We start from the raw sequence: 16089 nt of genomic DNA, 5'->3' as shown, positions 1-16089 counted from the left end.
TAGGCTCATCCAGAAGATTAAGTTGCATAGGGTTCACAGTGACTTGGATGTGTGGATTGAGAATTGGCTTGAACATAGAAGACAAAGGGTAGTGGTAGTGGTAGTGGTGGAAGGGTGTTTCTCAGGTGGAGTTCAGCGGAGATCTCTACTGGGACCTCTGCTGTTCGTGATGTACATAAATGACTTGCTTGAAAATATAGATGGGTGGGTTAGTAAGTTTGCAGATGACGTAAAGATTGGTAAAGTTGTGGATAGTGTAGGAAGTTGTCAAAGGATACAATGAGATATAGATCAGTTGCAGATAAGGGTGGAGAAATGGAGTTTAATCTGGGTAAGTGTGAAATGCTGCACTTTGGGAAATCAAATATTATGGAAAAATATACAGTTAATTGCAGGACCCTGAACAGCATTGAAGTTCAGAGGAATCTTGGTGTTCAAGTCCATAGCTCCCTGAAAGTGGCCACACTAGTAGAGCAGGTAGTAAAGAAGGCACATGGAATGCTTGCCTTTGTTTGTCGGAGAATTGAGTATTAGAGTCAGGATGTCATGATGCAGCTTTATGAGATTTTGGTTACACTGCACTTAGAGTGTTACGTTCAGTTCTGGTCACCACATTACAGGAAGGATGTGGAGGCATTTTAGCAGGTGCAGAAGAGGTTTTTATTGGAGCCAAAGAGATATACAGCCTGAAAACAGATCCTTCAGTCCAACTTGATCATGCCGACCAGATATCCTAAATTAATCTAGTTCCATTTACCAGCATTTGGTTGATATTCCTCTTAAAGCCTTCCTATTTCACCCTATGAATTTGTTGGGCTTTCCAAAGTAGCTCAAAACTAACTGGAGCAACATTTAAAAAAAAATCATTGACCTAAATTTTGAAGTTGAAAATACTTCCAACCTCTAGTTTTTTTTTGAGGGGTGGAGGTAATTGAAAGAGGATAGTAAGCAAAGATGGTAAATATGGCATCTGACTTTTTGTTGTATGTACTGAGAATTCTAAACTTGCCATTGTTTACAAATATTAATATCTGTGTTTATGTTTTTCCAGGATACTGCCTGGATTACAGGGTATGAGCTATAAGAAGAGGTTTTAAAAACTGAGGTGATTTTCTCTGGAGTGGCAGAGGTTGAGGAGAAACTGAATAGATGTCTATAAAATTATTAGATGCATAGATGTGGTTGTCAGTCAGAATCATTTTTCCAGGGTGGAAATGTCTAAAACCTGGGGGATGCATTTAAGGTGGGAGTGTGAAAGCTTGAAGGAGACGCGAGGGGCAAGTTTTTTGCAGAAAGAGCAGTAGGAGTCTGAAACGCGCTGCCAGCGGTGGTGGTGGAGGCAGATACGCTAGGGGTGTTTAAAAGACTTTTAGATAAGCACATGAATGTGCAAGGAATGGAGGGATATGAATCAAGAAGGGATCAGTTCAATTTGGCATCTTGTTCAGCACAATATCGTGGGCCAAAGAGTCTGTTTTTCTGCTGTATTGTTCTATGTTCTATGTTCAACTGCTGCAGAAAAAGTAACTGATTTTCTTCAAGTTTAGGAACAGATGAGAATTAAATATAGGCCTGCTATCTGTAGACAGATTATAGGGAAGAAAACAAACCAGGAGTTAGAAAAGGCATATAAGAAAGGCACTATTACAATAATCATGGGCAACTTCAATATTCAGGTGTACTGGGAAAATCAGATGGAAGTGGATGCTAAGAATAGGTGTTTGTACAATGTCTGCAAGATTTCTTTTGGAGCGGCTTGTGGTAGACCCCACTAGGGAACTGCAGTTCTGGATTTAGTGATATATGATAAGGCAGACTTGATTAAGGAGCTAAAGGTGAAGGTACCCCTAGGGGACAGTGACCATAATATGATAGAATTCACTCTGCAGTTTGAGTGGAAGAAGCTGGAGTCAGATGTAACAGTATTACAATTGAATAAAGGTAACAACAAAGACACAAGTGAGGAGCTGGCCAGAGTTGATTGGAAGGGGACCCTAGCAGGAAAGATGGTGGAGTTGCAATGGCAGGGGTTTCTGCGAGTAATTCAGGAGGCACAGCGGAATTCATCCCAAGGAAGAAGAAACATACTTAAGGGGAACATGAGATAACCATGGTTGACAAATGAAGTCAGAGACGGTATGAAAGCAAAATAAAAAGCACACAATGTGGTGAAGATTAGTGGGAAGCTAGAGGATTTGGAAACCTTTAAAAATCATCAGAGGACAACCGAAAATGCAATAAGGAGGGAAAAATAAAATATGAGGGTAACATGTCTAATAATATAAACAAAGATTGCAGAAGTCCTTTTCAACATACAAAAGACAAGAGAGAGGTAAGAATGGATATTGGACCATTGGAAAATGAGGCTGGAGACTTAGCAATGGGAAACAAAGATATGGCAAAGGAACCCATAGGTATCAGTCTTCACAGTGGAAGACACAAGCAGTATACCAGAACTTTAAAAGAGGCTGGGAGCAGATGTGAATGTAGTGGCCATCATTAGGGAGATGGTACTGGGAAGCTGAAAGGTCTAAAAGTGGTTAAATCACCTGGATCTGTTTCACTATGCTCCAGAGTTCTGAAGGAGGTAACTGAGGAGATTGTGGAGGCATTGGTGGTGATCTTTCAGGAAGCACTGGAGTCAGGGAGGGTCCAGAGGACTGTAAAATGGCTAATGTAATCCCTTGGTTGAAGGAGGGAGGGAGACAGAACACAGAAACTGTAGGGCAGTTAACGTGACCGCAATTGTTTGTAAGATTTTAGAGTCCATTACTAAGGATGAGATTGTGGAGTACTTGGAAGTGCATGGTAAAGTAGGGCTGAGTCAGCACGGCTTCATCAAGGAGAGGTCATGCCCAAAAAATCTGTTAGACTTCTTGAGGGGGTAATGATTAAGTTGGACAAAAGAGAGCCAATGGACATAATCTGTTTGGATTTCCAGATGCCTTTGACAAGGTATTTCTTAGGTAGCTGCTAAATAAGATAAGAGCTGATGATGTTAGGAGCAAGGCACTGGAAAAGATAGAGGCTTGGCTGACTGGCAGAAGGCAGAGAATGGGCATAAAGGGGTCTTTTACAGATTCCTAGCTGGTGACTAGTGGGGTTATGCAGTGGTCATTGTTGGGATAACAACAATGCACATTATACAGTAATAATCTGGACAAAGGAACTGAGAGGATTGTTGCTAAGTTTGCAGATGACACAAAGATAGATGGAGTGACAAGTAATGTTGAAGAGGTAGGGAGGCTGCAAAAGGACTGGGCAGGCATGGAGAGTGCACAAGGAAGTGACAAATAGAATACAATGTGGGAAAGTGTGACGTTATACTCTTTGGTAGGAAGAATACAGGTAGAAGCTATTTTCTAAATGGCGAAAGGCTTTGGAAGCTTGAAGCACAAACAGACTCAGGAGTACTAGTTTAGGATTCTCTTAAAGTTAACATGTAGCTTCAGTTGGCTGTTAGGAAAGCAAGTGTAATGTTAGCATTCATTTAAAGAGGGCTAGAATATAAAAGCAGAAATGTATTGCTGAGGCTGCATTAGGCTCTGGTCAGACGGCATTATGGAATTTTTTGATAACAAAGTTTGGAGCTGGATGAACACAGCAGGCCAAGCAGCATCTCAGGAGCACAAAAGCTGACATTTCGGGCCTGGACCCTTCATCAGAGAGCCATTTTGGGCCCCATATTGAAGGAAGAATATACTGGCCTTGGAAATGGTCCAGAGGAGGTTTACAAGAGTGATCGTAGGGATGAAAGGCTTGTCAAATGAGGAATGGCTGAAGGCTCTGCATCTGTAATCAGTGGAGTTCAGAAGGGTGAGAGGGGAATCTCATTGAAACTTACAGAATATTGAGAGTCAGTAAGAGTCAGACTGCAGATGCAGTGGGTTAGTAAATTTGCAGATGACCACTAAGGTCGGTGGAGTTGTGGATAGTGACAAAGGATGCTGTAGGTTGCAGCAAGACATAGATAAGCTGCAGAGCTGGGCTGAGAGGTGGCAAATGGAGTTTAATGCAGAAAAGTGTGAGGTGATGCACTTTGGTAGGAGTAACTGGAAGGCAAAGTATTGGGCTAATGGTAGGATTCTTAGTAGTGTAGATGATCAGAGAGATCTCGGTGCCCATGTACACAGATCCTTGAAAGTTGCCACCCAGGTTGACAGGACTGTTAAGAAGGCATACAGTGTTTTAGCTTTTATTAATAGAGGGATCGAGTTCCAGAACCAAGAGGTTATGGCGAAGCTGTACAAAACTCTGGTGCGGCCGCACTTGGAGTATTGTGTACAGTTCTGGTCACCGCATTATAAGAAGGATGTGGAAGCTTTGGAAAGGGTGCAGAGGAGATTTATTAGGATGTTGCCTGGTATGGAGGGAAGGTCTTACGAGGAAAGGCTGAGGAACTTGAGGCTGTTTTCATTAGAGAGAAGAAGGTTGAGAGGTGACTTAATTGAAACATATAAAATAATCAGAGGGTTAGACAGGGTGGACAGGGAGAGCCTTTTTCCTAGGATGATGATGGCGAGCATGAGGGGGCATAGCTTTAAATTGCAGGGTGAAAGATATAGGACAGATGTCAGAGGTAGTTTCTTTACTCAGAGAGTAGTAAGGGAATGGAACACTCTCCCTGCAACGGTAGTAGATTCACCAATTTTAGGTACATTTAAGTCGTCATTGGATAAGCATATGGACGTATATGGAATTGTGTAGGTTAGATGGGTTGAGATCGGTATAACAGGTCGGCACAACATCGAGGGCCGAAGGGCCTTGACTGTGCTGTAATGTTCTATGTTCTATATGTTCTATGCTGGAAGCTAGAGTCAATAAGTGTGGAGCTGGAAAAGCACAGCAGGTCAGACAGCATCCAGAGAGCAGGGAAGTCAACGTTTCAGGCCGAAACCCTTCAGTAGGACTGGGAAGAGGACTAGGCGAGGAAGAGGGGAGCCCAGAAATAAATAGGGGGAGGAGTGTGGGGCCAGGCGAAGGGTAGGTGGAATGGGAGATAGGTGGATGTGGATAGGAGGTTTATTGAGGTTGGTCAGTGGGAAGGGTGGAGCGGATAGGTGAGTTGGGATACGGACAGGTTGAGAGTAGAGAGATTTTGAAACTGGTGATGCCAATATTTCGGCCATTGGGCTGTAAGCTCCCAAGGTGATATATGAGGTATCGTTCTTCCAGTTTATGTTTGGCCTCACTCTGACCGTGGAGGAGACTGGGGACAGACATGTCACCAGGGGAGTGTGAAGGGGAGTTAAAGTGGATGGCTACCAGAAGGTCGGGTTAGTTGGTGCACAAAGAGCGCAGGTGCTTTGCGAACTGGTCCCCAAGACTGCATTTGGTCTCACCGATAGATAGGAGACCACATCAGGAGCAACGGATACATCAGGAGCAATGGTAATACAGTACTTGTGTTTAGATGAAGTGCAGGTGAATCACTGTTGGATTTGGGAGGATTGTTTGGGGCTTTGGATAGAGGTGAGAGGGGAGATGAAAGGGCAGGTGTAGCACCTCTTGCGGATGCAGGGAAAGGGCAGGTGTGGTGGAGGGGTTGGTGGGGAACGTGGAGCTGACAAGGAATTCACAGAGTGAACGGTCCCTGTGGACAGCAGATAGGAATGGGGAGGGAAATATCTTTCTGGTGGTGGGGCTGATTGTAGCTGGCAGATATGTCAGAGGATGATGTGTTGTATTGGGAGGTTGGATGTCAGTGGTGAGCTGGGAATCTGGATACAGTGGACATGGGGAATATGCTTATAATAGTAGAAGAGGTTAAGACCCAAGGGCATAGCCTTAGAGTGGTATATGAGGACTAAGGGGATTCTATCCTTATTATTGTAGGAGAGAGAGGGCTTGAGGGCAAAAGTGCTGGAAATGGGGGAGATGCAGCCGAGACATGCTTAATAATAGGGAAGGGTAAACTATGTCCCTAAAGTAGGAGGATATCCGGGAAGTCCTCAAGTAGAAAGCCTCATTCTGAGAGCAGATGTCGCAGAGATGGAGGAATTATATGTATGGGATGGCATTTTTACAGTAGGGTGGGTGAGAGGAGGGATAGTCGAGGTAATTGTGGGAGTCAGTAGGTTTGAAATCGATGTCACTGGTGAGCTGGGAATCTGGATAGAGTGGACATGGGGAATATGCTTATAATAGTAGAAGAGGTTAAGACCCAAGGGCATAGCCTTAGAGTAAATGGACAATCCTTTAGAATAGAGACGGGGAGGTACTTCATCAGCCAGAGTGTGGCTAATCTGTGAAACCCATTGGCACAGAGGGCTGTGGAAGCCAAGTCATTGGGTATCTCTGAGACAGAGATAGATAAATTCTTGATTAGCGAGGGGATCAAGAGTTACAGGGAAAAGGCAGGAGAATAGGATTGAGAAACATATCCATGGTCGAATGGCGGATGTCCTAATTCTGCTCCAATTTCTTTCTATTCTTACGGTTTCAAACTGGGTCTTTTTTTCCTGTGGAGCATCGGCGGCTTCTGCTGGGGAGAATGGCAGCACACCCTTCTGTGTCTTTCTTTCTATCCTCATGACTGTGCCTCTGTAAATTGTTGCCAGTTCCAACCTGAGCAGTTAGCTGTGAACCAATCAGCTTCATTTGTAAACAACTCCTTGACTCTTGGTCAACTGTACATTGCAGGAATCCTTAGCCACAAAATGTCGAGTGGACAACAAATATCCAATTTCTTGCTGTGGTAATCCTGCTCCATGTCTGTTTTTTAGAAACAGTTCTTTCTCATTGCAGTCCATAATTTTAAAGAAATACTGCTTATGTTTTCGGTGGTTGGTGGGTGCACTTGGTCCCCAGTGGTTTTATTGGTAATTGCCAGTGGGCTACAGCACCATTGCAGTGATGGGGAAGGGACCGCTTAGAGGGTTGTTGGGGATAAAGGAAATACTGCTGCACTTTCTGGTCTGAAAGCACTCCTGAAATGACATTAACTTAATGATTCTCCTCCATTAAACTGCTGGGTTTCCTGAGGCTGGGGACACTTCAGTACCTGGGCCGAAAAATTAATGATAATTACATGTTAAAGGGAGGCACGTGCCTCTTGTAATGTTTCAATGACTAACCTACTTCCAGTGAACTGCTTTGTTACTCCTTCCTTTTTCTATCTCCATTGAATCCGCATGTGAATGGGTTCACAAATGGGATTCCTTTTTAGTTTTTATCTTAATTTTAAACTCTGCCATGACTCAACTCACAGGATTTTTGGAATTAATATTCAACACTGTTGACTAGGACAGTTGGGAATAGTCTTGTGTCAATTAGTGTGACTTCAATATTTCTGAAGTTGTTTTAAAATCAGCGATTTAAATAAAGCTCATGCAAAACCCATGTCAATTAGTCCCTGACTACCTGAGGCTATTTACATTAAAATTTGAATAAACACCAAACCTTCAAAATCAGTCAGCATCTTTCATTGCATTGCAAATCATCACATTATGAATTAGCAGACATTTAATTTTTGTCATGAAATGCTTAATTTCTCCATAAAATGATCTTGACTGGAATAAATTTGATCTGAAGTTTGCAACTGGATACTTAAAAGTAGAAGAAAAATTGCCAATTAATGCAGCACGGGAAAATTAGCCTCAGATCAGCAGTTAACTTTTGAAACATAACTTGTGAATAAACCGTTTCGTTTAAAAGTAAAGTGAGAAGTGAAATCTAGAGACATTATTCAAGCCTTTTACTTTTTTTTACATTTCACATTTTTTTCTTCATTTGTTTTTATTTTTATTCTTTAAGGGAGTGATACTTGTTCATGGAATGTTATTAAAATTTATGCTTAGATTGACTGGTCTTATTCAAATAACATATTCTGTGTTTACGGTACTCCTTCACGATAAAATGTTATTTGACCATAGAACATAGAACATTACAGCACAGTACAGGCCCTTCGGCCCTCGATGTTGTGCCGACCTGTCATACCGATCTCAAGCCCATCTAACCTGCACTGTTCCATATACGTCCATATGCTTATCCAATGACGACTTAAATGTACCTAAAGTTGGCGAATCTACTACCGTTCATTTATTATTCAATAGGTCAAAATTATGATGTAAATGTTATCGTATGATAAGGAATATTTGAAGACTAGGATTAGGTATGTTGTCATTGCTGGGCTGCTGTGTATTTTTTTGGCCTCAGAGATACAGAGATGAGTCTAATTCTAATCCAAACAGTTTATTTACATAATTTTAAAATATCTCAGAAATTGCAGGAACTTCAACATAAGCACATTCACATTTCAAAGCCCAGATCCTCCTTGGAATTCGATGTTGGGAATCATTTGACACCCTCACTCCATCCATAGGCTGAAGTAATCAAGCAAGTTTCCAACGATCAGGGAATAATACTACCGAGCAAACCAGAATAATTACACCATTGAGCACGGCATAATATTCCCTTTTCAATGATAGACCTTAATTTCAATTAAGTCATTCTAAACAACAAACATACATTCAAGTTATCTATTAAATTTCAATATGTCTGTTTTCTCTAAGCACACAAATAGTCTTTGGGACACAAAAGTCTTTTTGATTTGCATTTGCTAATGAGCTGTTGTTGTGTTTGTGTGGTGGTGATGAGGTGGATGATCCATTTCACACTAGAAAATGAACTATATCCTCAATATTATGGCCTTCTTGCTGTCAAGAATCTTAATATCAACTTAGATAGGTATTGGTAATGAGCAACCCCTTGATCTGATTTGGACCAATGCAGATGATGCACATTGTGGTTGTGATTTGGTCATTTTACTTGAGCCCAATGCCAAGCATCAAATCGTGATTCCCCTGTGCCTCTTCATTTTCAAAAGTGTGCCTTCACTTAAAATATCACTTTGTGATTTGATTTGCTTTTCTTGTACTCCAACATTCTCTTTAACTGGCATTAATGGCTTAAGAACAATCTGTGGCCTGTGAAAATTGTGACTTACAGTTCAAATTGCAAGTTCCTTTCTTCATCTAGGCCCCTCTTTTGAGTAAAGCCTTGTTACATTCTGAATACTTGTAAGATTCCCTTTCGCGCATGTTCTAATTTGCACAGGATGTGCACTTGTATTATTCCTTTACTGACAGATTTCTGGCCACAAGATAGACAAATCTTCCCATTTTGTCCAGTGTCTGTATTTTGATGTCCGTAAATGCAAAAACTCATTGGTACTTTCAAGTTGTTAAAGAAATGCAAAAGTGCCAAAGTACTGTCAACGTTATTAATAGTGCCAAAGTGTTGACTAATAATAATTGTAGAGCTTTTCTTCAAAAGCTAGTTATTTCAGTGTAATCATTGACATGAGACAATATGGATTTCTGAGACAAGACTGGTTTCCCCACCAATCATTTTCACAATGGGGATCCTGTCAAGTCAGTACATTGATAAACAGCTCCATGTGGTTTTAAAGTGGTATTATTTTCATAAGATAGTAACCACTTATATGACATGTTTGCTTTAGTATAGAACTACCTTAATCAGTGAAATGCTTGTTTTCATAATAGGTTAGGTGAAGCAATTTCAATAGATTGATTTTTAATAATGCAAGTATTGTTAAATATTAATGTCATCAATAAATGCAATAATTTTATCTTAAGCCAGTGGAGGTTCTAAGGCTTGCCCATGGTGCAAACTAGATGAGATAGCATAGAGGGCAGAGGGCAAACGTGTCTGGGTGAGCTATTGATTATCTTGAGTTACCAGGAGTTTTCATAACGGTCAGAGTGGTGGTAATGTGCATGGAGTGTCATAGGGGTTTTAAAGGGCTAGATTTGTGTGTATTCTAGTATAGGTGAATAGGGTCTATGTGGCATGATGGTGATGTCTAGTGGAGCATAGGATTTAATGGGTGATATTGGGACATTGGGTATTGCATAAGGGCATATTGTGGCACAGAGTCTTAGAAAGCCTAACTCTGTGGGTACTGTGGAATTTGTTGACATTGTTATGGTAGGGACGGGTAGAGGAGTTGAGGATTGAATGGTGGGCTTGTGGAACTGCTGGGTATGAGTATAACGACATAGGGTGGCGTAGTGGGAATGAGTTGACATAACTTGGTGTGGATGCATAAGGCGATAGAGGGTTAGGGGCATTGATAATTACATCAGGCCTAGAAGAAATGAGCAGCAGCAAGAATGCCAGCCCATTTTTACAATAGTGTTGGTTGGTTGCAAGCTTAAAAGGAGTATCTGCCAGCTGATTGTGCCAGCCTATCCTGAGCTGATCTGGAAGGAATGCAGTCTGGATGAACCAGGACCATTCATCTCTGCTCCTCTCAGCTCCCAGATAACTCTGTATAGTGACTGATGAAGGGTCTAGGCCCGAAACGTCAGCTTTTGTGCTCCTGAGATGCTGCTTGGCCTGCTGTGTTCATCCAGCCTCACATTTTATTATCTCTGTATAGTGATTGTGGTCAGCCAGCTGGACTGCATGGTAAATGAGTTCCCTGACTGGAGCTGTTAACCTCATCTAATCAGGGAGGCCTGGCTGACATAAAAAGGTGAATGTCAGGGATATTTGATCCCCTGAGTGTCTGACTCAGTGAGAGGCAGTGCTATTGCCAAAGGTTTAGCATTTGTAAATAAAGGTGATTAGTGATGGAATGGAAATAACACGGAGTTATTTCCCTCTGGTGTCACTCCCTCAGGCCTCTTCCACTTCACAGCCTGGTACAAACGGATGCGGTGTGCACTGGGGAGTGTAGCTCTCAGGTGAAGTTTCAAAAAGTGAAACAATCTTATGACGCAAAAGGTGTAGATCTGTTATCAACTGCCACCAACACACTAGCCAATCTTATGACTCTCTAAAAGGTTCTCTATTTCATCTTTGGAGGGTGTTGGCTTCCGGTTGGTGCAACTGGCGTTTTTAATCACTTGCCGACCCTGATGGTTGCCCATAACTTGGCAATTGACCCCACAAATTAGGCTTAAGGAAGGATGGACAGGAGCTTCACTCTGTTGCACATATACTGACAGGATAGTGACCAGAATCAGGTGGGTGGGTAGCACTTCTGTTTGCAAATGTATGCAGAGTCTGCAAGCTCTTGAATATTTTGATGTCTGGTTTACACTTGTAAAATGGTGAACATGCCATTGGTCTATCCTATTGTAAACATTATCATTATACTGAATGTCCGAAATAATTTTAAACTTCAGGTTATTTTCTATCCCATAGTTTGGCTTGAACATCATGATAAATTTTAAATTTCACTGTTGGAAAATTTGTCAGCAACATCTCTTATTCCTACACTGTACAAATAAAAAAAGATATTTGATACAGAATAAAATGGTTTCTTTGCATGTACATATTACAAAAATGTTTTTCATAATCTTTCTGTGTTTTGAGCCTGAAGTGCCAGCTTGCAGTCCCCTTTGAATAAAATAATATATTTTCTCAATTGAAGGTATAACAACGGTTCTAACTATGACAACACTAAGCATCAGTGCTAGACATTCTCTGCCAAAGGTCTCCTATGCTACAGCCATGGACTGGTTCATTGCAGTTTGCTTTGCGTTTGTGTTCTCTGCTCTGATTGAATTTGCTGCTGTTAACTACTTCACAAATATACAAGCCGAAAACGCCAAAAAAAGGGCGGCCAAGCCTCCTGCTGCATCTCCATTGACTTCAATAAAGACAGTGTCTGCCTCAGAGGTTGTGATTCAGGTAACTGCTTTATCAATTGTTAAGAGAATGATACAGAATTGTGCAAGTTTTAATTTTTTAAAAAACGTATAATTTCTAAAGCAGTGGTTCTGTGCGCTGTTAGTTACAAGAGTTGTGGAGGTTGAATCTTATGTGATATTCGCCTACCCACTGAGTTTACCAGTGTGCCACTAAAGCCAAGGCCAGGTTTTCCCATTCTGGTGTGAGTTTATTTGCATCAAAGAAAATAAAATGATACCTGGATCTAGAATTTGTACCTCCATTCCAGTGCCAGCAATGCTCATCAGTATCTAAATCAGGGCCTCAGATTCTAGAAAAGTTCAGAATTTATTTAAGCAGAGCATGAGCATATTTTAACAATTTAGTGGAAAACAATCCAGCAGAAAAGGAAAGGTCAGGACAAGTTAAAGAAGTAAATTAACTGGGACTGTCATTAAGCCACATCTTGATCAGCAGATTTAAAAAGCACACAATGAGATATTTCTGTTTAAAGAATGATGTAAAAACAGGGCTTGGCATTTTAGACTGTGAAAGGTAAGAAAACATCCATTTTACAAGGGAAAAAAGCTAAAACTCCAACTTGGCTACAGAAGGTGAGAAAGCCTGAGAAGAAAGTTACAGTATCTCTGTTCTGACCATTCAAAACAGTTGGACAGCCCAGAAAGCAGTACAGAGAAACAATATTACAAAGAAACAAATTTAAATATGCTTGAAAGTCGTCAGCCATTACAGAACTGCCACAGTTATAATTCAGAGTTTTATTGAAGAAATTGGTGCAGACTTATAGTGATGCATTCTTTGCACACTGTACTCATTGTTGAAACTGTCCATGTCTATACGCAGTAAGACCTATACAATAGCCAGGTCTGGGCTGATCAGTAGCAAGTAATATTTGGTGAACATAAGTGCCAGCAATGACCATCTCCAATAAGTGCAAATCTAACCATTCCTCCCATGGTAATCAGTGATGTTACCATTGCTGAATCCCTCACTGGCAACAACGTGGCGTTTAAGGGGGTTTTACCATTTGCCAGAAACTGAACCGGACAAGGAATATAGTTACATTTGCCAAAAACAGCAGGTCAAAAGCTAGCAATCGTACAGTGAATAACTCATCTCTTGACTGCCCAATGTCTGGCTGTTCCCCATCTATAAGGCTCAAGCCAGGAGTGTGGTGAAATACTCCCGTCTTGCCTGAATGAGTGCAGCTCCGACAACACGCAAGGTGGGCAACACCATCCAGACCAAAGCAGCCTGTTGGATTAGCAACACATTCACAAGCATTCACTCCTTCTACTGTTCACACTTGGTGGCAGCAGTCTGTACCATCTACAAGACTCACTGCAGAAATTCACCAAGGCTCCTTCATTATCATCTTCCAAACCCATGACCACTACCATCTTGAAGGATATGGGAACAGAATCACCTGCAAAGTCCAAGCCGCTCACCGTCACGACTTGGAAATATATTGCCATTCCTTCAGCGTCACTAGCTTAAAATTCTCTTCCCAGATGTGTGCCTTCCTACAAAGAGGCAGCTCACAACCACCTTCTTGATGGTAAACATTGGCCCAGCTAACAATGCTGACGTCCCATAAAAGAATTAAAGCAATGTAAAACTATCGAATTGAAAAAGACTGGCAAGTAAAGGGAAATCTGCAAAGAATTTAACAAACATAAATGTCATTTAATCTAAAACTGCTTTTTTGAATTAAAAGAATATGCTTTTAAGGAACAGCAGATTGCCAGTCATATTGCAATGATATAGAATTTTTTAAAAATTCTGGCAATAACATTAATCAGAATATTGAGAAGCAATGATGAAGATTAAATACTCTCTAACAGATTCAAGTTCAGTGACGTACAGAACACAAAAGGTGTTCTTAGAGTTGTACAACACAGAAACAGACCCTTCCAGACCCAACTCATCTATGCTGACCAATATCTTCAATTTATCTAGTCCCATTTGCAACAATTTAGCCCATATCCCTCCAAACCCTTCCTATTCATATACCAATCCAGATACCTTTTAAAAGTTGTAATTGTGCTAACCTCTATCGCTTCCTCTGGCAGCTCATTCCTTATGCACACCACCCTCTGCGTAAAAGTATTGTCTCTTAGGCCCCTTTTAAATCTTTCCCCTCTCACCTTAAACCTATCCCTGTAGTTTGGGCTACCGAACCCTGGGAAAAAGACCCTGGCCATTCACCCTATCCATGCCCCCCATGATTTTATAATCCTTTGTATAGCCACCACCCAGCCACTGACGCTCCAGGGAAAATAGCCCCAGCCTATTCAGGCTGTCCCTATTGCTCAAACCCTCCAACCCCACAACATGATATCTCAACTCCGATAATCAATTTGCTGACCAATAAAGGCAAGTGTACCAAATGCCTTCTTCATCACCCGGTCTACCTCAGACTCCACTTTCAAGGTGTCTTTATTCGGCAACACTCCCTAGGACAAGAGTGGAAAGAATCCCTGGTTTAATCCCTACTGAAAATGCAGTTTACCAGTTTGTTCTTTCATTGCTTTTCCTATTGTTCAATAAAACTATATGTGAAAAACTGATAAAAACCTTGATTGAACTTCTTTGAGGTGACAGTTCTTATGATACAGCATTGCTGCAAAATTAAACTTTGAGTGCAAAAGTGGCCGTTACTGGGTTGCAGAAAATGAAGAGATTACAAATGCAAAGACTGTAATGTAATACTACAGTCTCCTCTGGAAAAGGTAACCGAACCATTTAAAGTGAAACTGGTGATGCTAATGATCCAGGATTCACAGAACTTGTTTATGTCAATGGACATCCAATGCACTGAGGGCTTTTTTTGTTTTGTTCATGAGATGTGAATGTTGCTGGCTGGACCAATATTTATTGCTTAACCCTAAAAGTTCTACAACTGGCTGACTTTGTAGGCCATTTCGGAGGGCACTTAATCTGGGTCAAGGCAATATTTAATCCAGATCATGTAAACATGACAGATTTTGTTTCCTGAATGCATACTTACAACAATCATTACATGATTGTCATTATACCAGCCTTTTAATTTCAGATTTTTAAATTGATTTCCAATATCATTTGCCATTGTAGGATTCAATCCAGTGTGCCTAGAGCATTAGTCTGGGACTCTGGATGGCTAGACCAGTTACATTGCCACCTCACCACTGAAGTCGTTATCCTCTTAGTCCAGTTACTATGGCTCAGGAAGCAAATGCTACAGCCTGTAGAGCTGAGAATATATGGCATTGGTGAAATAACCGTCAATTGCGTCTGAATGCTACAAGTTACAGTGAAACACAAAGATTGTAAGACAACTGAAAATGCGTATGCAGTTGCCAATCAGCACTCCTCACATTTGAGTGAGCATGTTTGTTTGGAACTCCATTTACATAAAAAGTTTGAAGGAATCCCATAAGTTCCAAGAGAACAACTAATCCAGAAACAAACTGTTGTCAAACAGTTGGTCAAGGGGCTGTCAACAGAAGATTTCATTGGACTTCCTAGATTCATGGCAGAAGCAAAATGAAAGAATGTCACCTACATTGCTATAAAAAGAAATGTTTCAAATGGTTGAGAAGAAAGATGCTCAAACATAGTTTATTACCATTCACTGATTGAAGGATGGCCAGGCCTAAAGCCTATCAACTTGGCTGAGAACACACTGAGCACCACCATTACACCATCGCTTGCTAGAGTATGACAGAAGACAAGTTGTCCCAACATCTTTTCTGGAAGGTACATAGGAAAGAATGCACTGGAGACACTTAGGGTTTATGACTAAAGCTCAGTCAGCAGTATGGTAGCTAGAGATCTTAAAAAGAGATTGACAGTCTTCTAACGCATTGTGGAATCTGTGATCATACAGGGTTGGCAAGTCTGGAAAATATTCCTGTCCTCACTGTAGTCAGATGGGAAGCTAAAACTCAGCAAAGCTTTTGAGAAAAATCAATACTAAGAACAAAAATGAGCTGTAAGATTTACTTGAACCCATTCAAGAATCTTTAACTGATATTGTTCAGACAGCAGAGCTGTTTGGTGAATGACCTGATGGAGTAAACTTAATGTCAGTAAAAAGACTGCCAAGCGACCAGCAATCTTTTCGTAATACAAGTGAGAATGAGAATGTGATCAAGTTATATTTTGCCAGCCACAATGGAAAAAACCCTCACTCTTTTTTCCTTTGTTCCTCACCCCACTGTGTGGTTCCTGCTCAGAGCCCTCTGCATCATTGCCTCAAGTGATTTGGGGTTTAGCATTTCTTATCTCCTCTACCAAATTGTTTCCACATCTTGATTTCCTGAATTGAGGTCTTCCCTCTTGATTGTGTGAACATCATCATTAACTATCTCTCCCCTTTTTCCTAGTTTCCTATCATTCCTGAATGCCCTGTTTCCTTCATGATTCAGGTCCTAATCCTCACAA

The 16089-nt window shown here is 41.1% G+C and overlaps 1 protein-coding gene across 9 annotated transcripts in view; it reads left to right on the top strand.

Annotated features, from left to right (window-relative positions):
• Positions 1-16089, top strand: part of LOC125452861 (gamma-aminobutyric acid receptor subunit alpha-4-like) — a 66146-nt gene that overhangs the window by 36168 nt on the left and 13889 nt on the right. For all 9 annotated transcript variants that reach the window (XM_059647597.1, XM_048531801.2, XM_048531808.2 and 6 more), the window contains exon 9: positions 11405-11664. In XM_059647597.1, the coding sequence (XP_059503580.1) occupies positions 11405-11664 (260 nt within the window). The remainder of the gene's footprint in view (positions 1-11404; positions 11665-16089) is intronic.

Source organism: Stegostoma tigrinum, chromosome 1 (genome assembly GCF_030684315.1).
Source record: "Stegostoma tigrinum isolate sSteTig4 chromosome 1, sSteTig4.hap1, whole genome shotgun sequence".
NCBI classification, from domain to species: domain Eukaryota; kingdom Metazoa; phylum Chordata; class Chondrichthyes; order Orectolobiformes; family Stegostomatidae; genus Stegostoma; species Stegostoma tigrinum.
This window is presented reverse-complemented; position numbering and strand designations above follow the sequence as displayed.